Raw genomic sequence first — 23,996 nt, 5'->3', positions numbered from 1 at the left:
AGCATAACGCGGAATAAATTAAGTTTACAAAATTCCGTTTACGCAAAGGAAAATCCCGTTTACGCGAAGGAATTATCGTAAGTTACTACAGAAGTAACGCTCGCGTAAACGTAAGTATTATATGACCTAACTATTTAAATTTTCACGCAAACAGTCACGCGAACAATTGGGACGAGTACGATTTCCGAGGCGCCCAGATTTGACTGTGGTTTCTGGTAGTATTTCTTACGCTGAACAAAAAATTATATAGGTCTTATAGGGCTAACTGTTCTAGTTTTCGAGATATGCAGTATTAAAGCTCAAAATAAATATAATATAAATCTTTACTTTTTTTAATTATTAGATATAATATATTATCGTATTTTATATTTATACTTTCTAACACAAACTCTTTGAGTATTTAAGTGTTTAAAGCGCGTCAACTAACCTATGTAGATTAGTAAGTGCTGTACTACAATAATAACCTTGCTTTAAAGGGTCTCACACAGCACAGGATATCCTGAGGGACATTTGTGCATGCGCTGGATATCCACCGGATATTGAATATCCACTGGATATCCACCGGTTATTGAGATATCCCAAATGTCTGTAGGACGTCCCTCAGATAAAGTGTGCTGTGTGGGGTATTTAAGCTCTGAGCCGTAAGAATTGACCAATCACAGTGGAATGTGAGGAGAATACTCGACTGTGGACTGATTGGTCAATTTCTTACGGCTTAGAGCTTATATACTCTTTAAAAGCAAGGTTGTAGACCAGCACTAACGCGCTTTAAAAGTATTTAACTGTTTAATGATTTTCGTTAAAGCAGACCACACACACACACGTGTGTATGTCCTGCTTTATAGACGTTGTGATTTTCGTTAAAGCAGGGCACACACATGTGTGCCCTACATAGGTTAGTTGACGCGCTTTAAACACTTAAATACTTTTAAAGCGCGTCACTAATCTATACGCCGAAAGAATATCATTTCGAATGGAACGTTCTACCTTGCGTATACGGGGCCTCGCTAATCTTTTCAGTATATTAATATTTTTAGTATATTGTAGACTCATCTGTTTAGTATAAGGCGAAGATTTAATACATACTTATATTCATTAAAATTCAAGTGATACATTATAGGGGTGTAAACTGAATAATTATTTTTTTTAACTAATATTGCATATCTCGAAAACTAGAGCAGTTAGCCCTATAAGACCTATATAATTTTGTTCAGCGTAAGAAATACTACCCAGAAACCACAGTCAAATCTGGGCGCCTCGGAAATCGTCCTCTCCCCGAACAATTTATATAAGATTTTCAATATCTTAATAGCACCGGCCTTGTCATGCAGTGATAGAAATAATTTTTTTATTTCGTGGAAATAAGTGTGTTTCATGCGCAAAAAATACAGTTAAGCAAGCAAGTATAAACGTCTCCCCTGCGCCGAACGCTATGATCATGAATTGCTCGCCGCGTGAATGATAATTACGCGCGTCGCCCCTTCTATTTCGGATCACACCCGATGTGTCGTCACGTGGGGAAAGGCAAAGTCACTAGTCCCCGTATAGTCTGCTACGTCCGCTGTCCGCTGTCAAAGTTACTCATTCACGCGCATTCACGCGTGTATGTATGTACGTGGGTAATTGATAAGAGTAAAGTCACGTATAAATAAAGCGGACGGGCACTACGTGGAAAGAAAAGAGGGACGGGGCCGCCCGGGGTACCCTGTTACATTACGTGTCAAGCATGCGGTATCGTGGCGAACGGGCGGCCTTCGCGTAGCACTTCTTCTGCGTAACCTTCGGCCTTGCGTGCGTACGGAGCGGAATGCGCTGAAAGAGGCGCCGCTAATTTTTTCACAGTAAATTAAACGTCGACGATACTTCTGCTCGTTTCAGGTATTGCCCCTGTCCCCCTCGTACCCGGTAATTGGCGGTAATCATTTGACATCCGTCAGTCGGTCTCGGTGCGACGAGCTTTAACCTGTTTTCTCCGCTCTGCGTTAATTTATTATTCAATCGGTCGGTCGCTTTGTTTTCCTATACTTCTGAGAAATTTTCTCCTGTAAACATTATAACATAATTTGGGCATGCATAATTTCCACAGACTCATAAAATTTCTCGACCTTTAAACTGTTCTCTCATTTGCAGGATTTCATGGAGCTCTTGATTATGAATATGTTTTGAAGATGCCATCCGAGACGGATGCCATGGGCAGTGTTTCCAAGGATGAGGAGGATACCGAACAGTCTGTCGCGTTAATGACCTTAAATTCTACGACTCAAGAATCAAGTGTATCCACAAAACACATAGATACTCATGTAACAAATGCTAATAGCGACAAGGTGTCCACGTCGGACGTCAGAACTAAGTTCTTTAACTCGACAGAAGACGCAGGGTCGACAGCGAGCGATAGCTCTATAACAACAAATGATTTGCTTGAAGCAGAAAATGTGTGTCCCCAAGATAAGACAACAGGTAATGTCAGTGCTGAATTTATAAGTACCTTTAACTTTCACATTTTTTGCAAGTTATAGAGAGTATTGCAAAATTCTGATTCGTTCTTTAGATTTAAATTGTGATAATAAGGATATAGTCTTTGAAATTTTAGATACATCAGTACTGGTTAAACAAACTGAAGAAAATGACGATGACGCAGGTACTACATGCAACGATACGGTACAAAATTCGAGTAAAAAATCAATTTTTCTTGCTCATAGAAATCTGTCCAGAAAGAAGTACTTGTTAGCAGACAGCATTTCTGACATTCATCATAATACTTCAGAATTGGCAGCCGAGAATTACTCTAACAGTATCCCAGATGGGAAAGTTTATGAACCCGAGAAGTGTTACAATATTGTTGACGTAGAAGAATGCGATCACGAACCAAGTGCAGGAAATCTGTGTAATAATAATATCGATGTTGCATCGGATAGGCACAAATTAATTGAAGAAACGATATCCTTGTGCACCTCCAAACAGTTTTTAAAAGACGATGACTCTGCTACGAATCATGGCAGTCTTGTGAATTCATCATTAAAAACGTCTAGCGATGACGATAAAGATTGCAACATAGATCGTGATAGTAACTTATCAACGGATAGATTAACATCTTTGTTCTTAGATACATCTAAAGAGTCAAGTTTCCAAAGTACAACTTTAGCCAATTTTAGTGACGCGACTAACGACGCAAAAGTATCTTTAAATCCATTAGACAATAATAATAAGAATTCACTTGAAAACGCGATTGGCAGACGTGAATTACACAGCTCGTCCGAACATGTTTGTAAAGAGATGTCAACGTCGCAAGACGCGGGATGTGCTTCTTCGTGTTACAATGATTTTGCAAGCACAAGCAAGCCATTTAAACTGCCAATCTTGGAGAAGATGCCTAAAACTGCCAGTGTTCAACAATCTGAAGTCGAGGAAAATGCAGTAGCGCTTTTGGACTCGGCATTTACCAGACAAAATCAATTGGAGGGAGTTCGTCGCCTAGATTTGGAGCCTCGTTCATCGAATAGCAGCGAGGAAAGTAATTCAGATATAGAGTCGCAGCATGCGAGTACAAGTAATAACGATATTAAAAAGGTAAGTGAATCGTATACCTCGTCTCTTGAAAAAAAAAAAATCGTTGACATAAAGAGAATTATTCAATATAGTGTAAATAAGTCGCTAAGATTTGGTAACAATGTTAAATTTCTTGTATTATTTATTATTGTTATGACTCAAAAGCACTTTGACCTGTAAATGATTGAGCAGTGCTCGCTTTTGTTTGGAATAATAAATTCGTTTTAAGGGATCGCGGTAATAAACGAAAGTAATCGTTAACGAATCACCAAAGTGAACAGTTATTTTTAAATTGTAAATATATCTCTTGATCTTTACAGAATGGTGAAGAGCATTCTTATACCTTCAGGATAAATCTTTCTTGCTTTTTTTACTTTTTGCACTCTTTTATATTTTTTATATTTTATATTTTATATTTTTATATTTTTTAGTCTTTATTTTTTTGTTTTACAATAAATTTGTAAAAACAAGACTGTTTTATTTCAGAGACAGTTCAGACCCAACGGAATTGTAACGAAAGAAGGAGCGGAATATTATCAGTTATGGCGCAGTACAGGTGGTCACTCGTCTCTCGAATCTTTATACGAAACTCTGTATCCAATGCCACCACCGCTTCCACCAAGAGCAGCGCATCGACCGTTACATAGAAGCAACGCATTACCAAGCGGCGCACCAGAGCTACCTAAACGACATCAAAGGCATCCGACGCCGTTGCACCCTGAAGATTGTTTTGGATTCGAGATTGTAGATGTTGACGAAGCCTCAAATCTCAAGGTTGAGATTGTGAAACTTAATTATTACTCAATACGATCAGTTGCATCTAGAGTAATCTAGACTACATGTAGATTATCTATAACGTTTTAGTTAAGAACGGCAGTTACAAAAAGTATCGCTCTATTAAGTTCACCGAGATCGCACAGACAACGAGAAAGGCCAGAATCGACAATGGCTAATCAACTGGAGTGTCCGCCTACCCCTACACATCGACCCAAACCTTTGTGTCCGTTGCCTGTATGCCAAACGTCAAACGTATCTTTATCTTCAGAGGAACCTCTGCCTCCATGTAAGTAAATATAATACCTACTACATGCTCATACTTCTGCGCATACTTCGTATTTTCCACGCTTTTCTCTCGATGTTAATTGATTAATCGTCATATATATTTTAGCATGGGAAGCGAGAATAGACAGCCACGGCCGAGTATTTTACATAGATCACATCAATCGAACAACAACGTGGCAAAGGCCAAACTTGACGACACGTAATACCGGTTGCGACCTACGAAGACAACAATTAGACAGGCGTTACCAAAGTGTGCGACGAACTATTTCGCGTCCCGACAATATAGATCGCGAAGCTAACGGCTCAAACGGTAATTCTTTTGACAATACCGAGCGGCAGAATGACCGTACTGACAGGAGCGAATCTGAGCCATTCGATATCACCACGATATCACCGGTATTATTCCTAACACGGCCCGACTTCTTTACCGTGCTGCATACCAACGCAGATGCTATGGAAGTGTACAACCGTAATCCAAGTTTAAAACACATGATCAATAGAGTTAGAAGGGATCCGATAGTTTTCCCAAGATACGAGCACAATAGAGATTTAGTTGCCTTAATTAATGTCTTTGCCGATCCAACCAAGGAACTTCCAAGAGGGTATGAATCAAAGCTCGACAGGACAGGCAAAGTAAGTTTTTGATCAAATTTCACAACAGAGAGGAAGAGAGAGGACCTGTGTGATTGCGTGATATTGATCATCAAGTCTTGTGATTTCAGAGATTTTTCATATGTCATGCTAGGAAGGCTACGTCTTTTATCGATCCACGATTACCTACAGAAGCCGCTCATATACGAACATTGCTAGACGAAGCTCCCGTTCCACCGCCCAGGCCACAACAAGCGTCTGTAACCGCTACTCCCGACATACCTGTGGCCTACAACGACAAAGTAGTTGCATTTCTACGTCAGCCTAATATAATGGATATTCTAAAGGAAAGGCATTCTGCGTTAGGACAGAATATCGCGCTTCGAGAGAAAGTTAATACTATAAGAGTCGAAGGAACTTCAGCATTACAAAGATGGGGCCACGACGTTCCTTTAGCATTATTGCTAAGGTAGAAAACGAATGCTCCAATATATCTTTTATTGGTTTATACATACAGTAATATCACGTTATTTACAGTTTATTCGAGCAAGAAATAATGTCCTATGTACCTGGTAGTATGGGTAGATCTCCGCTCGGTAGCCCGCATGCATCACCTGGACTGACAAGAGCTTCTGCCAGAGCTCCCGCACCGTACAGGAGAGATTTCGAAGCTAAACTTCGAACTTTTTATCGAAAACTGGAAAGCAAAGGTTACGGGCAAGGACCGGGTAAATTAAAGTGCGTTTCAGCACATATACATATACATATATATATGTGTGTGTGTGTGTGTGTGTGTGTGTGTGTGTGTGTGTGTGTGTGTGTGTGTGTGTGTGTGTGTGTGTGTGCGTGCGTGCGTGCGTGCGTGGGTGTGTGTGTGTCAGTATATATTCCGAGAATTGCGTTTATCGAAAAATTTTATTACCTGTACAGATTACACATCAGAAGGGAACATTTACTCGAAGATGCTTTTACGCGTATAATGGCTGCATCAAAGAAGGATCTGCAGAAAGGTAAACTGGTGGTCATCTTTGATCATGAAGAAGGATTGGATTACGGCGGGCCATCCCGAGAATTTTTTTTTCACTTATCACGCGAACTGTTCAATCCGTATTACGGATTGTTTGAATATTCAGCCAATGACACTTACACGGTGCAAATCTCGCCGATGTCGGCTTTTGTGGACAACTATCACGATTGGTTCAGATTTTCGGGCAGAGTTCTGGGTTTAGCATTGGTTCATCAGTACCTACTCGACGCGTTCTTCACGCGACCATTTTATAAGGCTCTTTTAAGGATACCGGCGAGTTTGAGCGACCTGGAGAGCTTAGACCAAGAATTTCATCAGAGTTTAATGTGGATCAAAGAGAAGGACATCAGTATCGAACCGTTAGAATTAACTTTCTCAGTAACGGAGGAACTTTTGGGACGAGTCGCCGAACGCGAGTTGAAGCCAGGTGGGAGAAATATCGCGGTTACTGAAAAGAATAAAAAGGAGTATCTCGAGAGAGTAGTACGTTGGCGTCTCGAGCGTGGCGTCGCGGAACAAACGGAATCGTTGGTTCGTGGCTTTTATGAAGTGGTGGATCCGCGTTTAGTATCCGTTTTCGATGCCCGTGAGTTAGAGCTGGTTATCGCGGGTGCGGCTGAAATCGACCTAAACGATTGGCGAACGCACACCGAATACAGGAGCGGTTATCACGATGCGCATCCGGTAGTGGAGTGGTTCTGGAGCAGCATAAGCCGATTTACCAATGAGCAACGTCTAAGACTACTGCAATTTGTTACCGGCACCTCGAGTATTCCATACGAGGGATTTGCGGCTTTGCGTGGATCCACAGGACCAAGGAAATTTTGCATCGAAAAATGGGGAAGGCCAAACAGTTTGCCAAGGTATTTAATCTTCTTTTAATCCGCTAATAATGGCTGCATTAAGCACTCTATATTTTGTTTTTTTTTATTTTCCGTATAAATTCGCAATATCTATGATCTATCGTCATTGTCGTTTCAGGGCTCACACGTGCTTTAATCGCTTGGATCTTCCACCTTATCCTACACCCGAGATTTTATATGAAAAGCTGCTGTTGGCTGTAGAAGAGACAAATACGTTTGGTATAGAATAAGGCGACGAATTGGGTCTGTAATTATAAAGAATTTGTACAATTGATAGAATTATAACCATCCAGGTTGCATTTTCTTCTAACAAGGAAACCCATGGAAGTGTTTTCCCCCATTTTTGCCCAGACTAGAGTCAAGCTCAACAGGGTCTTCTTTCCCCGCTAATTTTTCCAAGCCCGTTCCCTTGGCAGTGGTTTCGCTAAATAGTAGATAGGGACAGTGGGAATCTTGTTAATCCATTCATGCGCGTCACTAATTAGATGATGAGGTATTTGGCTACCTTAAGTCATAGGCCGGTATTCATAGTCGATTCTTATATTTAAGACCGTCTTAAGTACAATCTTAAGATGTCATGAACCAATCTTAAGAGCCAATTTTAGCATCTTAAGACATTACTTAAGACGGTTTTGAAATAAGAACCGACTATGAATACCGGCCATAGTTACTCCCGCCGTTTATCCGCGCTTGTTTGAATTTCTTCACGTTGACATTCAGAGCACTGGGCAGAAATCACACGCCCATGCATGTCCATACGCGTGTTTAAGGGGCGAAATATCCCTTTAAAAAAAAATCGGTTTTTCTCTTTCGGGCCGAATATCTCCGAAACCATTAAAAGACAGAAAAAAATGTTTAAACAAAAGTACTTTAAAACAATGATAAAAAATTGTTTAATTTTTATTTTTTAATAAAAATTGAAAAAATTAAAATAAAAAGTTTTATTTTGTCATTATTCTAGAAGTGCTCTTTAAATCATTCAACTTTTGTTTAAAAAATTTTTTTCTATTTTATAGTTTTGGAGATATTCGGCCCGAAAGAGGAAAACCGATTTTTTTTTCAAAGGGGTGTTTTACCACCTAAACACGCGTGTGGGCACATATAAAAAAATATGTGTCCCTTTTTTCATCTAGAGAACAACGTACTAAAAACTCATCAAAATCGGAGAGGGACACTTTCGTGGGTTTTCTTGTTAAGAAAAATAGAACAAGATTTTGTATAGGCCTAACGGTTTGTGAATTATGTGAGTCATTATTAATTCAATTTATTCAAATCGAATTAATAATGGATATCGGATATGCGATGTAAAAGAAACTAAACAATCTACAGCTTTACAATCTCTCAGAATTTTCGATCGGACGATGCGTTTAATTTATTGTGTGAAATAGCATAACGATTGAATATTCTCTCTTTAAACTTTCACGAATCTATGTGATTTGTTGATGTAGAAGATTATGCTTGCAATCTATGCGATTCGTTGATGCAGTCGTTACGTTGTACACACTGGGATCTCGTAAATCTCACAACTTTTCTTGTTTCAGATTTCCTTAAGTTAGCGGAGCTCGGGCCGGTTGTTCCAATCTGTTGATAAACTAACTAATAGTTAAATCACATGTCTTTGTTTTTCCTTCAAATTAGACAAAGATAGATATGTATATATGATTTCACTATTAGTTAACTTATAAACAGGTTGGAACAACCGGTCCCTAATCTTTTAATTTTTCCAGATTCCTTCTTTTCTTTGTATTTTTTATCTTGTTTTCTAAAAAAAATAATTTATTTGACAAATATGAATATCTATTGTCATCTATTATATCTATTATAAATCTTCAACAATTCTAACGAGAATAGATGCATTCTAGAGATTATTACTTCTTCAGGGCTTTTAAAAAAGATTAAAGAAATTAATTTAAGTAAATGTAAAGAGAATATGTGCTGTTGCTAATATTGCTACTACCAATGGGTACTTTCTATTTACTAACACAAGTCGACACAACTCTCGTTCTGTCTTTGTTACTCATTGAATGTCAAGAAAGCTAGAACGACGTTTGTGTCGACTTGTGTCACTAAATGGAAAGCACCCAATATTACTGTCCTATTATTACCTATTGCTGCTACTACTGTTAATACTGATTATTGATATTGCTACTATGACTACGTTTACACGGCCAGATTTACGCCGAAGTTATAACATCAATGTTATAACTTCGGTGTAAATCAGGCCCTATAAACGTAGTCTATTATTACTACTACTGCTGCTACTGCTACTGCTACAATTACTACTACAGTTACTACTACTATTGCTATTATTATTATTATTTTTACCATTATCACACCATTGTCACATTAATATTATATTACTTATTATTTTATTATTATTATTATAATCACCACTTTTGATTACAATCGAATCTCATCATAGAATTCAAAAAATAATACTGCATCGGGATGACTTACAGCTCCGCTAATTAAATTTTCTACTCTGCATTTTTATATGTATAATTCAATATCTTTACTTCGGGATATACTGAGGTCCGAGTGTACTGTTGTCGAAACATTTAATTGTGGCCGTCACTAGTGTTTCTAGTCCATGAGTTGGAATTTCACATGCAGCTGCCTTTTAATGTATCTTAACATTCCGAAGATTCTTGTTAGTTATATTTAAAGAGTTTATAGAGCAAGATTGTTAACGCAGGAGATAAATATCACACCTCTGTAAGTTAGCGAATTTTAAAAATTTCGCTAAAAAGCACTTTTATCTTACATCTACTTTTTATTGCTTAGTCATAACGTAATGTATAGATCTTTTGAAAAACTTTGCACATAGTAAAAATATTAAGGAATAATTCATACCCGAGAAATATAGACTTATTACGATATCTTTTTATTAAGCAAGTACGTTATTATTTATTATTAAATCGCTATATATATTATATATATATATACATATATATATATATATATATATATATATATATATATATATATATATATAGAACACAACAAACTTATGTATTTGTACAGCTATCATATAATTGTTATATATAAGCGATAAATAAAATACAACGAACATACAAATTGGTGTTTTTACCGAACAAATCTACCCTTTAATGGCCGACTTTTTTTACAAGAGTTTAACACACTCGACTCATGGTGGATTGAAGTTAGCAGGTATCAAATATGTGAAAAAAATTTCACAATTTTTCTACTCTCTAAACTACCTCCTATATGCAAAAACTACCTTTAAACATAAAAACGTAATCTAATTTCCTATTATTTTACCCTGATCTAAATTATAGAAAAAATACTCCAAAACATGCAGGTATATTATAAAAAACTTGCAGACCATCACTACGCTTATAAACCACCCCTACATTAAAGACAACATCCCCGTAGTTCAGGAACGTTACAAATAAAAAATCTGACTTACATTATTCTTAAATGAGAAAAATTTTACTAGGACATGGAAACTGCTCACTGACTTTTGCTCCCGCACAGGGGAGCCACTGTGCTTGGTAGCTAGCGTCGCAAATTTCAAAGCAGCGAAAGAATCAAAGAATTGTGATAATTAATGAGTGGCGAAAAATACGCAAAGTGGTCTGTGGAAAAATTAAAAAAAGAGCTCCGTTCTCGGTACGAGACTTTTCTTTTCAGTTTGACCCAATCTACCCCCCGTATTCGGGTGGTTACTTTTATATCGAACATATGCAAAAGCACATGCAGGTTAATAAGATAAGCAGTATTGCGTGTAGCGAGAGATGTCGCAGCAATCGGACAAGGACAGATACCTATATAGTTAGACAAGAACAGATATATGGCGTTTTCGATTTGCGACTCAAACCGACTCGAGTCGCATCATGTATACAGGACTCTAGCATCATTGACGTGAAATACATACATAGATATGTATGTATTCCACGTCCATTGATGCGACCCCAGTCGGGTCGAGTAGCAAATCGAAAACGCCAATAGATGTAAGTATAACATAGAAAACAGGACTAGAAATGTTGACATTATCGACATCGAGGAAGTTCGGCCTTCGCTATAGGATCTCCTTAAAGGGTTAATTAATAAGTCTATCTACATTAAATATTTTATATAATTTATTTGTAATCATCAGTTATGAAGTTATCAAATAATTATGAAATTAAAGCCGTATTTAATTGAACTCTATTAACTACCCAAACTGAATTTAGTTAACTGCTATTTATCTTTTTTGATAATAATCTAACATACATATCTAACATACATAATAATATGTTTTATCAATGTTGAAATTCTTGTCCATTCTTGGCTATAATAGGATCAAAGTGTTTCTGTAAATTCAATATTTATATGTGTTTTATATTTATTACATGTATACTCATTTTATTTTAAATTATGCTTTAAAATATTTATATTTATGTGCATTTATTTCTCTTTTTCAGACATTATTTGAACACACAAAAATGACTAATGACACTAAACATTATAAAGTAACATATCTTCCTACCTTTATCACTGGATATTATTTCCTTAAATTGGGCTGGATGTTGCGACTTTGTTTTTAATCTAAGATTTTTAATATCATTCCGAAATAGATACTTCTGTCGCATTTGATTTTCAAGGATACTCTCCAATTTTATTATGTCACTTTTGTATTTCTCTTCCAACTGCAGCATTTCTTCCTGCAATAGCGATAATATCGGTAAATGTAAAATTAAATATTTAACAAATATAAACGTGATTTTTACATCTGACATGATGCGTTGCTTGGATAGTTTCTGAAGCTTTGATCGCTCTTCCACTAAAAGCGTCAGAAAGCTCAACTTTTGCGTATGTTCCCGAATCAGCTTATTAAATATGACTAATTCTTCTGCGTAATTTTCCTTAATGTCTGTAATAAAAATATACAGAATATATAAATCTATGAAATTAAAATATAATATTTTATAGCACATAACTTACGCTTGATTCGTTTGGTGAAATACATCGTTGTCTCGCTTAAGTTAGTTTTAATATCATACACTATTCGACGAAGTATTGTCTCGTATAATTTATTTAACGATATATCCTGGCCAAACTTATTCATTATCTTCAGCTTAATCTCATTTTTCAAATTTTTATTGTTGACACGCATGTGATTGCAATCGAGTTTAATTCTCTGGAGGTGCGTTCGAGCGTGTCTGCAACATGTATCCCGTTATAAGATTCATAAGGTTTTCTCAATGTCAGTTATTTATCGACTCACGCTGTGTAAGTTTTACGTACTTGTGTTTAACTTGCAATTCAAGTGTTTCCTCATGTAACTCTTGTATTCTCGCGTACAATTTAGACAGTTTTTTCTTATCGAACACTACGCAATCGTGCACCTTGAATGGAATCTGAGACTCTTCGAAATACTGCAGCTGATGCAATTTCATTAGTACCGTGACATCCACATCGTTTAATTTTCGCTGTTTCTTAAGCTGTTGAACAGAGTACGATTAAGCAAATAATAAATAATACTTCAAGCGAACAATATATTTTACTAATATGGATTAACACATTTAGTATGTAATACCATAAACATTTTTAGATCATCCTCATTTTTCTTCAAACTACTCTCTACAACTTTTAACTTCTTCATATGAATTTGAATCTCCTTATGAAGAATCTCCATAGCTCGTTGTGCATCTCTGATTTCATGTTCGTACGCATATCGGTTTTCTCTCATCAAAAATGCTAAATTATATAACGTTTTATCACATCCTGGCGGACATACGTTTTCGTCGAGATAAATGAACTCAGATTCTCCATTATCGACACTATCCGTTTCATCTGAATCCGTTTCAGTTGTTGTCGTAGTGGTTTCTGAAGCAATAAATAAATAATTATTAATACATTCCAATTATATGTTGATAGCGATAAATTCTTTCCAAATTCAAGAAGTTGGACACTGTCATGCTCTTCTTGCAAAATGCTCTTATTACCGTCATCTTCCTTTGCTTCTTTGTACTTTTTCCTCAATATTCTACATAGAAAGTTACGGAACTTATTATCACTCATTCTAGACATGTACTCGGAAAAGATATTTTTAATCTGATTACGCAATTTTGTAATTTCCTTGGTTTTAATGTCAACTTTGTCGGTTGCCGTCTGTATCTGAAAATATTAATTATATTATCATATGCGTTGTCTTTTATTCTTATACGTGATTGTTATCGAATGGAACAGTAAAATACATCAACTAACTTTCTGCCTCATTGCTGCGACCTCTTCTGATCTACGATTAACTTGGTCGTGCAATACGTTCTCCATTGTCTCGTATTCTTTCAAGATAATATATTCTTGACGGAGGGTCAATAAAAATAAATTAAGATTGACATTCTCAGCAACAATGTCCAATCTATCGCGCTCTAATTTATCTAACTTCTTGTCTAAATTTTCACAGTTGGTTTGTATGTGTCACAATATGCAATCCTGTTCGTATATCTTGCGCAGCATACGAGAAGATTTCATTTCTCGTTCCCATGAACTCTCAGTATCATCGCTCAAATAAAGTAATTTCATGTTATCTTGGACAATGGGTTGAACCTTTATCTTTCTTTCTGCAACGGAAAACCTTGGTGGAAAAATGTCTCAGAATTTTTCATATTATTAATCAAAATTTTTATGAAAATTTTAAGATTTGCTCAGAATTTTTCAGACTTTTTATGTGAATTGGAACGTTTTTCAGGAAAACTCACAATCAGACAAAATAATAAAAAATATTTCAGATTTTTTCCGCCAATACATCTTTTGTAGAAATCTGAATAAATATGAGAACATCCGTAAAATTTATTAAAAATTTTCATACATACAGATACTGAAATATTTCAAAAATCCTGGTCTAATTATTTCTGAGAGTATCTAAGAATTTTACATTTTTTTTCACAATTTTTCATAAAAAAATATGAGAAAGGACATAGGGGGATAATCATGTAAAAATTGCCCCCACAAGTATGAAGTTGATATTGGCGTCGTAAGTTAGTACCCATGTGATCTTGAATTCCTGCAAATATTGACCTTGAAATTATATTTTTGAAGGAGTTATGGAGGAAGAAAGAAAAAAAAAACAAAAAATTTTTTTTCTCGAAAACGGCTCGACCAATTTTTATGAAAAAAAAAATGTTGTAGGTATCAATAATGGTGTTTAAAAGAAAATATTTTATAATTTTTGAACAAATGATAGAGCTGAAAAAAATTTTTGAATTTTTCAAACAATTTTTTTTTGTGTTTCTTTAGAGTGACACCTTTAATTTTTTTGCAAAAACATTGTACTAGTATCTATTTTAACATATAATTTTTCCAGATTTTTAAAAAATATAGTTTTGGAGTAAAAAAATGAAAATCATGATCGTGTCACCTGATGCTCAAAGTATCGCCTTGTAGCGCCGGTCAAGGCATAAAGGCGCTTTGTTATTGAATGGCATATTTTGTTAGAAAAGTTTTAGCTTATTATTTATTACTTGTTTATCACATTTTTTTAAGGCTTTAATTACAATTTTTTAATTATTTTATATATGTTTATTCAATAATGGGTATTCTTCTGTTGAATATATACAATGATTTCATTTACATTTCTATAATATTCATTTAGCGGAGCAACATCTGGAATCTGAGAAGTAATGCAAAATTTTAATTCATAGAAACTGCAAAAATCGCATCTCATAATTATAAATGCTAACATACCAGCAGATTGTTCATAATGTTGCATCAGGTACTATCCGTGCAACTATTGAATTCCAGATACTGAGACACTTTACCCATCCAATATCCCCATTATAATCAGCAATATCTTTGTACAATTTCACACAGCACGCCTATTGAGCATCAGGTGACACGACCATGATGACATATATATAAAATAATTAAAAAATTGTAATTAAAGCCTTGAAAAAATGTGATAAACAAGTAATAAATAATAAGCCAAAGCTTTTCTAACAAAATATGCCATTCAATAACAAAGCGCCTTTATGCCTTGACCGGCGCTACAAGGCGTTACTTTGAGCATCAGGTGACACGATCATGATTTTCATTTTTTTACTCCGAAACTATATTTTTTAAAAATCTGTGAAAATTATATGTTAAAATAGATACTAGTACAATGTTTTTGCAAAAAATTTAAAGGTGTCACTCTAAAGAAACACAAAAAAAAATTGTTTGAAAAATTCAAAAAATTTTTTCAGCTCTATCATTTGTTCAAAAATTACAAAATATTTTCTTTTAAACACCATTATTGATACATGCAACATATATTTTTTTCATGAAAATTGGTCGAGCCGTTTTCGAGAAAGAAATTTTTTGTTTTTTTTCTTTCTTCCTCCATAACTCCTTCAAAAATATAATTTCAAGGTCAATATTTGCAGGAGTTCAAGGTCACATGGGTACTAACTTACGACGCCAATATCAACTTCATACTTGCGGGGGCAATTTTTACATGCTTATCCCCCTATGCCCTTTTTAGAAAATTTCTGAGAAAGAAAATTTTTTTACCAGGGAATAACGCAAACGGTCCCCTGAAAGTTTTCGCATTTTCTGGAAATTTTTCATCCAGAAGTAACACCTCGTATTCTTCGTCTGGACAATGAGGTAGTGTTTGCTCTGGTAAAACTGTCGTCCGTCTTTGCCTATCTGCCTTCAATGTATATTCCTCGATCTATCATGTACAAAAGTTAAAGCATATTCTTACACGATACAACTTAAACACTTACATTTTTTCTCATTTCGTCAATAAAATGTATTAATACGCACCATTATTTTCCTCTCGGGAAATTCTATATTAATATTTAATGCAGGAGCTACTGGTAAAGGTTTTACACTTTTCAATGGTATTTCGGCATGAATCTTTTTGAGGGATTTTATTAAATGTAGAACTTCCGCATGCAAGTGTTCTTTTTCTGTTCTTACAGCTTTCAGTCTCGTGTTAAAAGCTTCTTGTTGATAATAAAGCTACAGATATCATCGCGAAAGAGCCTTTTATAAATAATAAAACTTCTAGTATAGAGTAGGTAGTCCAACAATGAACCATATGTAAATTTCAGAGGCTTATATATCTCTCTCAATTATTGAGTTGGAGATCTGTGTTTTTGTATACAGTTCATGAATTTAGTTGGCTACATACTGTATAAGATGACTTATAAGTCATTTTTAAAGTTTAGCCACAATTTCGATTTTTTTAAAACAATGTTAAATGATTCATTGTGTACAGGGGTGTGTACACAATGAATCATTTGCCTAGCCATTTTTAATAATAAACCACATGTTTTATACAGTGAATTGTTAGTGTTATTTTAGTTTTGCTATGTTTTAAAATGTTTATTTAGGGAAGAGATAATTATAAGACATGATAAGTAAGATTAGGATAGTATGACTTTAAATTAAAGCTAACTTAATTATATGTTATGTTTTCATTATTTGAAGCTTACAATCAAAATTATTATTTTTAATCAGACTTCTTCTTACTTAGATTATTATTTATTGTAGCAACTAGTCAGTTTAATAAGACTTACAACACAGATAACTGTAGTAAAAAACAAAATAGTTTATTGTAGACCATATAAAATTTTTTATGATAATCTTCAAAAAATACGAAAAAATAATGCAATAGAAAAAAGTTGCTTAGAGAATTATAAAGCCAAATACACACAAAAAATCTAGAATAATGAAAAAAATAATAGATATAACAACAAAAACATGAAAAATACGTAAAACTTACGAAAAGAAACTTAGTTTGTCACCCAAAAATCACAAAATGTGGTCTCAAACGACCATCCTTCGCGCGATTTATCGGCCGATTGGGGAGCCGAAGAGGGGTTCAAATGTGAGTCGTTGCATGACAACAAGCACAATCTAGCAACACTACATTTATGGAATATTGCAATATGGTTCATAGTGTACAACTGGTTCATTGATGGACTACTTATCCTACTAAATAATGAATTATATAATAAACAGTAAATAAATGATTTAAAATGTTTCTTGAATGTGCAGATACAAACCTTTTTTCGGCAATTTAGTAGTTCCTTATATTTTGAAAAGAGAGTATCTCGTTCTTCCGACAGCAAATTGAAAGTCGAAGATGTCTTTAATTTATAATCACCGATGGTTCTTGTTGCTTCCTCTATAGCGAATATATCATGCGTATGATTGATAAATATATCGGGTTTTTCGTTATATATAACTTTCCACTGAATAAAATGAATCCGTGATTAAATTACAATAATAATAGACACTTAATTTTATAAAATCCGAAATTAAGCGACCCGACTGGCCAGGTCACATTTATTCTAACTCACAACGTTTCAACCATAATCTGGTCCTTCTCAAGTGAGATATTATAATTTAATACGCAACATTAGACATCATGCGTCGCCAGATATTGTATCCTACTACATCGTGCGAACGCCAAGATGTTTAGTGCGTCAAAAGAATGAAAATGTAAAATTGTTAAAATTTGTTAAAATTGTAAAAATGTAAAGAAAATTAAAGTGTACATTTTCTCCACTATATCCGTACCGTGCCATAGTCAAAGTCACTTAATTTTATACTAGTATTTGTAAATTGCACCAACTTCCTTTTCGCGTTCTTCCAGTCTTGTCTTTCTTAAGGTATATTTACGTAACATTTGATTTAATTGAATTCCCAGACTACTATCCACATCTTCGTAATTTACGCTCTTTAAGAAATCTGCAATTGGTTTCGTTTTCGCCACCTCAATTTCTTCTTCCGTTTCCACTTTATCTTCTTCTCGTTGCTCCTCCTCATAATGTTGCACTTCATCATCCGTTACACTACTCAGGGATGAAGATACATTTTAGACATATAACGTGCTTATATAAATAAATATCTATTCGAGTATACGAATTACCTATTTCTATTCGCTTCTTTCTCGGACACGTGCGTATGTTTTATCGTATCAATATGCGACAAAGTAACGTCAATATCCAAGACGCGTTGGCGCAAAGAATATACTACGCTATCTGGTTTCCTGTATCAGCACAGATACCAGATCATTCTGTTTACACTTTTTAAGGCAGCTCCCAGTAAGCAAGAAACATCAAGAAACATTTCAACTAACAATAAGATATTGCATTAACATTACAACGTTACTGCAACGTTGAAATGTTTCTTGCTTATTATAAGCTCTTACTTACGATATTTTGCAGACAACAAATGGTAAACATGTAATCGGTTGAACAAAGTGTTCTAGAAGCTTTTGCAATCCAAGCTCGCTCTTCTCCACTTTAAACGCCAATTTCTCGCGTATCGCAGCCATTTCCGCATCTAACTCTTTGTTTAGGTTAGCTGTAATTCTAGGATCTAGTTCCAATTCCTTGCAAGTTATTTGATGAGGCTTCGGTAGTATGTTATTCCTATAATGTGTAAAAATATTTTTAAAAAAGATAAAAAAAGAGCGCCAAGTGTCCGCGCCTGTCAAAATAGTTATTGTGCAAAATTTTAATTTATTTTTGCTATAAAAGTATAATAGTGATATCAAAACATTGCGCCAACTGAAGTTTGTGTGTAAGCGAATTCATTTAAAATGTGAATAAAATATATATGCGAAGTATAGTAGATTTAAGATCTTAAATCTATTATACTTCGCACATATATCTATTCACATTTTAAATCAAACTTGCTCTTTATTCACACAAACTTCACACATGTACATAAGAATTAAATTTTATGATATGTATATAAACTCATGCTCACACACACACACACATACACACACACAATCAGTTGGCACAATGTTTGATATCACTACTTTTAGAGCAAGTATAGTAATAGTAGAATATGAGTGAGTGTGTGATACTAGTAGAGTCCTGATGATACCTATATAGATCATGCCTATCATACTGATCCTTTATATCTGCCACTCTCTTGACGTATTTAGTCTTTTTTGAAAGTATCATTTCTTATACCGGTTTATCCCCCAAGCTGTCCGGTCTAGTTTCCTCTGGTCATTTGTTACCTGGGTGGCCATGCCTTGAAGAACTCCCGAAACCAGCCTGTGGCTTGGGTCCCATTCTTAAGATAAGAATGAACTTTCTATGAATGAACTTTTATCAACAATGGTTTTTTTCCGTGGTAGGGTTGTTAGCCCTACGCACAACCCCCAACTTAGGGCCACTTCGACCAAACTCCGATTAAACTAACCGGAGATGGTCGAAGTGACCCGAGAGGACTGAGTGGCGATTGAAGCATATAGGTCATAAATAGGGGGTACACCTAGCAGTTGCTAGCTATGTGTAGACCACGGCTTAACGTCTCTTCTGAAAGCAGTTTCACCGCACGAGAATCTTTTCATTAAATTCTCGTGCGGAGGTGTGCAGTTTAGAATATTAAAATTCTTGTGATCAAGTAGACTCGAGCCCGGTTCTTTGTAATTACGAGTTTGCCGCTTTACCACTAGACCACACTGCCACCCTTACTTTTAGAGCAAAAATAGATTAAAATTTTGCACAATAGCCATTTTGACGGACTTGGAAACTTGGCGCTCTTTTTTATCTTTTTTAAAAAGGTACTTTTTATGGTATAACATGCATTTTGTAGTATCGAGCGTCTCATAAGTATGTTGATTTTATGTGATACAGCTAGATGATAAGATGAAATATATAATTATAAACAATTCACAATATACAGATTCATAAGTTATTTAATATATGACATATGATTAGATTGATAAGGTTGTATTGAGTGAAGGCCGAACTTCCTCGACGTCGGTAATGTCAACATTTCTAATTCTGTTTTCTATGTTATATATCTATATCTGTCCTTGTCTAACGAGAGGCATCTGTCCTTGTTCGATTGCTGCACCATCTCTCGCTACACGCAATACTGCTTCTCCTATCAATCTGAATGTGCTTTTGTTTAATAAAACTTTATTATAGAATATCTTTTTTTCTAGGCGTTGAATCTTAGTTCTATTTACACAATATTGTTTCTACATGTTGTCTCTACCCCGCCTGGTTGTCATTTTATATATATAAACTGCAGTATTTTTGTTATTGTCGTCAGATGATAGCTGTATGTGCCCAAATTAGTAAAATTTTTAATTTTTTTTCGTTCCCGATATAAAATTGTGTGTCGCGGGGTAGATTTTTGTGCGTACTTTAATTCTGCAAAAGGATTTTGCAATTCTGTAAAGCCAATTCAAAGATTTCTTAAAATAAAAAAATGTCGGTAACTACTGCCACTATAGGATCCCCTTAAGGTGTTTGGAGTGAGGGGTGTGGGTGGAAGGAGTGGAAGTGGATGATATATTATCAAATAAAAGAATGAACTCGTCGTGTGCATAAAATATTGAAATAAGAAGGGCCAATAACCGAGTAACAGAGGATGTTAAACAATCAACTTATTAATTTGCATATACAATATATATTGGTAAGTTTTGATATTTCACCGAATCTTCTTCAGCCGAACGTATATGTACATGTATATACATATATTCAGCATTATCCAAACCTTTCCAAAATCTTGCTATATTCCTCGCTTAATTTAAGCAATATCTCCAAAGTCTGATGTTTCCTCTGCTTTGCTGCAGTTGCAATTCTGTCATATTCAGCTTGCTGAATCATCTCTTCCAGACTTGCATAATCAATTTCCTCGATATCTTCGATACTAGCATATGGCTGTATCATGTCAAAAATTTATCAAAATATATATTCGCAAGAAATTAAATTACTAAATTAACTTCAAACGTTTTGAAATATAATTAATAAAACTGCAAATATACCAGAGATAAGGTCCCTTTGGTCTTTTCAAATTCAATTTCTTCGAGTGGCGCATCATCGTTTATCTCATAAGAAAATAAATTTCCGTCATGTCCACACGTAAACAGTATCCTTTGGTCGTGGCTAAGAATCATTTTTGGAATATGGCCGTTATAATTATCATGCATTGGAAGTATCCAGTAATCTGAGAGATCTGTATAATTTTCGGGTTTCCATCTGCAAACCCGTATTTGTCCATGCTCCATTCCCAGAAACAAGTACTTTCTTCCCTTACTAGCGGTAACATAGGATATTAACAGATGGTATTATGCCGTATAAACGCAAAATTCTTTTCTGTGCGATGTATGTACGTAACAATTAATTTTATTTGTGCTTACTAGAAGAGACAACTTCGTAATTCTGTGTCATCCGCATCGTATATTATGGTACTTTTAACAGGCTCCTCTCCGACAGTTTCGGTAATTTCCGGACTTGGATATTCATATATATATCCCGCGTCAAATCCTGCCATTGACAACCAAATAATATCGCGACTAATGTATTGTGCCATCAATATCTTGTTTGGTATTTTCGGTATATATATTTCTGGTAATGGCTCTTCCTCTTCTATATCTATTTAATATTAAAATTTAATTTTTAATAATTAATTTTTTATTTTAGTTTTATTAACTTTGTTTTTTCACCATTTTTAACTAAACGATAAAATTAGACAACATTTTAGAGAAAAAAGAAAACAAGTAATATAATTTAATTAAAAGACCGAGAAATGCTTCTTCGTTAACTTCTAGTCCGGGACTTTCAGCTATTAATCGCTCTATTTCTTCACGTTTCTTCGCTATCTTCTCTCTCTTCTCTTTCTCTCGCTCCAGGCGTATTAATTCTCTTCGAATAACAGATTTTACAGAATGAAATTTAAATGCTTTTGGTCGACACTGAACGAGTTTGTATGAAGCGATAGTGTACGATTGAAGTACGCTTGGTAATGTAACTTCTACGCAATCACCTTGCAAACATCCAATTAATAATGTCGTTTCCTGTAAAATAAAATAAAATTAAAAATAATTACGAATACGTCCAGTGTAAATTGTAATATCTTATTTACATATTGCGACTTCCACGTAAGACACGTAACTCCCGATGGTACTTTGATGAAGCCAATTGGTGTAACGACAGGAAAAGTTTTGGTCACTGTAATGGTGAAATTAAACACAGTTGAATCTTCACTACCCGTCACTAGTAAGCTGAAATATATTCTCACGTAGAAATTATTTTCACAATTAAATATGCAATAGACATTAAGATAATGATGATCATTAAGATAGAGTTTTTTATACCTGCACGATGGATTCAAAGACATCGCAGTTATTGCCATTTTGTGCGGTTTTATGACTTGAATCAGTCTAACATAATCTCCTTTTACATTGTTAGTGGCATTGGCTACCGATATCGCTACAGTAATTACACGAATAACACCATTTCCGAAAGCACAAGCGAGTGTTGACCCTGTTGCTTCAATCTTTCAAGTATATGAAAGAAATTTATATATTATAATTTTGTATAAAGATATTTAAGTGCGTAGAAAATAAGGTCTCTTATATGAGATTATATAATAAAACTGAACGATAAAATTTTAATCAGAAAAGTAGCATGAGTAGTATATGAAAGAAATTTATATATTATAATTTTGTATAAAGATATTTAAGTGCGTAGAAAATAAGGTCTCTTATGAGATTATATAATAAAACTGAACGATAAAATTTTAATCAGAAAAGTAGCATAATTTCTCATGTTAATTGTTCATATATGTTGCAATTTATAGCTGATTACGTTCCTGGAGCGCTTCAATTAATTTATTATATTAAAAGAATGTTTAATCCAAAATCTGTATATGAAAGAAATTTATATATTATAATTTTGTATAAAGATATTTAAGTGCGTAGAAAATAAGGTCTCTTATATGAGATTATATAATAAAACTGAACGATAAAATTTTAATCAGAAAAGTAGCATGAGTAGTATATGAAAGAAATTTATATATTATAATTTTGTATAAAGATATTTAAGTGCGTAGAAAATAAGGTCTCTTATGAGATTATATAATAAAACTGAACGATAAAATTTTAATCAGAAAAGTAGCATAATTTCTCATGTTAATTGTTCATATATGTTGCAATTTATAGCTGATTACGTTCCTGGAGCGCTTCAATTAATTTATTATATTAAAAGAATGTTTAATCCAAAATCTGTGCCTAAGTGATATAATGCTTGCAAAACATAAAAGCTATTTTAAGGATGTATGTGTCAGATCTCAAAGCATTACCAAAAATCTAAAATTTTCACAGATTGTTCTATTATTCCGTCTGAGTATCTCTATAAAATTTGAGCACAATTCTCTTATTGGTTTAAAAGTTATTTGATTTTTTGTTTGCATTAATTTCACAGGCACACAAAAAATAAAAAGTGTCTTGGCCGAGACACTACACTAGTGTATTCCCATGTACTTTGACCCGCTGAATCCGAATCCGAAGTCAGAATTGCCAGATTGGCTAAAATTTATGAGATAATCTCAAAAAACATATTTTTTTAGTAAGTACATTTTGAGCCGTAATGAAAAAGCGCGAGCTAGCTTCGAAATTCTGACCGTGGATTCGGATTCAAAAGCTTGAATTACATAACAATTGACTAGATTTTTTAATAAAAAAATGGCAGATCCAATATGGCGGATCCAATATGGCGGATGTTTCTTCAAATTGATCCGATTCGCTTGAAACTTGGTACTCGGGGATTTTGGTGGTCGCTGAGTACGAATCTAATGTCAGTTTTCCAAAATTCAAAATGGCAGATCCAGTATACCCGATAAGTTTTTGAAAATTGACCAAATTCGTCTAAAATTTGTTACTCGAGGGTTTTCGGGGTCGCTGAATACGAATCTGACATCAGATTATAACATAATCACACTGAAAATGCAGTTTTTCCCACATGACTCTGAGAAAGTACAAATCTTATATATATATCAAAATCAAACAAGGGCTTGCGAACCAGCAGGTTGTTTATGCTATCGTGTATGTTTCGAACAAAATAATGACAAACGTTTCGGCCATAACTGTGGCCTTCTTCAGTGTAACAAATAGTCGTTAAAATTTAAAACATTTCCCTCTCCAATAATCA

At 34.6% G+C, this 23,996-nt stretch overlaps 2 protein-coding genes across 4 annotated transcripts in view; one reads left to right on the top strand and one right to left on the bottom strand.

Moving 5' to 3' along the window:
• Positions 1-1,529: 1,529 nt before the first annotated feature.
• Hecw (Hecw ubiquitin protein ligase) lies at positions 1,530-8,927 on the top strand. Of its 3 annotated transcripts, none has more exons than XM_071781503.1 (11): positions 1,530-1,878; positions 2,131-2,457; positions 2,591-2,638; positions 2,765-3,567; positions 4,033-4,320; positions 4,411-4,609; positions 4,715-5,241; positions 5,331-5,668; positions 5,737-5,937; positions 6,130-7,089; positions 7,208-8,927. In XM_071781503.1, exons 2-11 carry the CDS (start codon positions 2,169-2,171, stop codon positions 7,317-7,319), a joined length of 3,765 nt encoding a protein of 1,254 aa, XP_071637604.1. In that variant the 5' UTR covers positions 1,530-1,878; positions 2,131-2,168; the 3' UTR covers positions 7,320-8,927. The 3 variants fall into 3 exon arrangements, with proteins under 3 accessions (XP_071637604.1, XP_071637603.1, XP_071637602.1); XM_071781502.1 differs by having other exon boundaries at positions 2,591-2,671; XM_071781501.1 differs by having other exon boundaries at positions 2,591-3,567.
• A 916-nt stretch (positions 8,928-9,843) lies between these two features.
• Positions 9,844-23,996, bottom strand: part of LOC139814959 (cilia- and flagella-associated protein 44) — a 33,674-nt gene continuing 19,521 nt past the window's right edge. Inside the window, 20 exon segments of the mRNA XM_071781495.1 lie at positions 9,844-11,405; positions 11,582-11,756; positions 11,823-11,965; positions 12,037-12,254; positions 12,340-12,536; positions 12,632-12,921; positions 13,041-13,212; positions 13,303-13,658; positions 15,586-15,748; positions 15,844-16,041; positions 17,091-17,279; positions 17,663-17,882; positions 17,960-18,079; positions 18,246-18,464; positions 20,560-20,726; positions 20,831-21,101; positions 21,206-21,440; positions 21,589-21,862; positions 21,931-22,069; positions 22,163-22,344. Of these exon segments, the coding sequence (XP_071637596.1) occupies positions 11,395-11,405; positions 11,582-11,756; positions 11,823-11,965; positions 12,037-12,254; positions 12,340-12,536; positions 12,632-12,921; positions 13,041-13,212; positions 13,303-13,658; positions 15,586-15,748; positions 15,844-16,041; positions 17,091-17,279; positions 17,663-17,882; positions 17,960-18,079; positions 18,246-18,464; positions 20,560-20,726; positions 20,831-21,101; positions 21,206-21,440; positions 21,589-21,862; positions 21,931-22,069; positions 22,163-22,344 (3,939 nt within the window). The 3' untranslated portion in view covers positions 9,844-11,394.

This window comes from Temnothorax longispinosus, chromosome 6, assembly GCF_030848805.1.
Source record: "Temnothorax longispinosus isolate EJ_2023e chromosome 6, Tlon_JGU_v1, whole genome shotgun sequence".
NCBI classification, from domain to species: Eukaryota; Metazoa; Arthropoda; class Insecta; order Hymenoptera; family Formicidae; genus Temnothorax; species Temnothorax longispinosus.
This window is presented reverse-complemented; position numbering and strand designations above follow the sequence as displayed.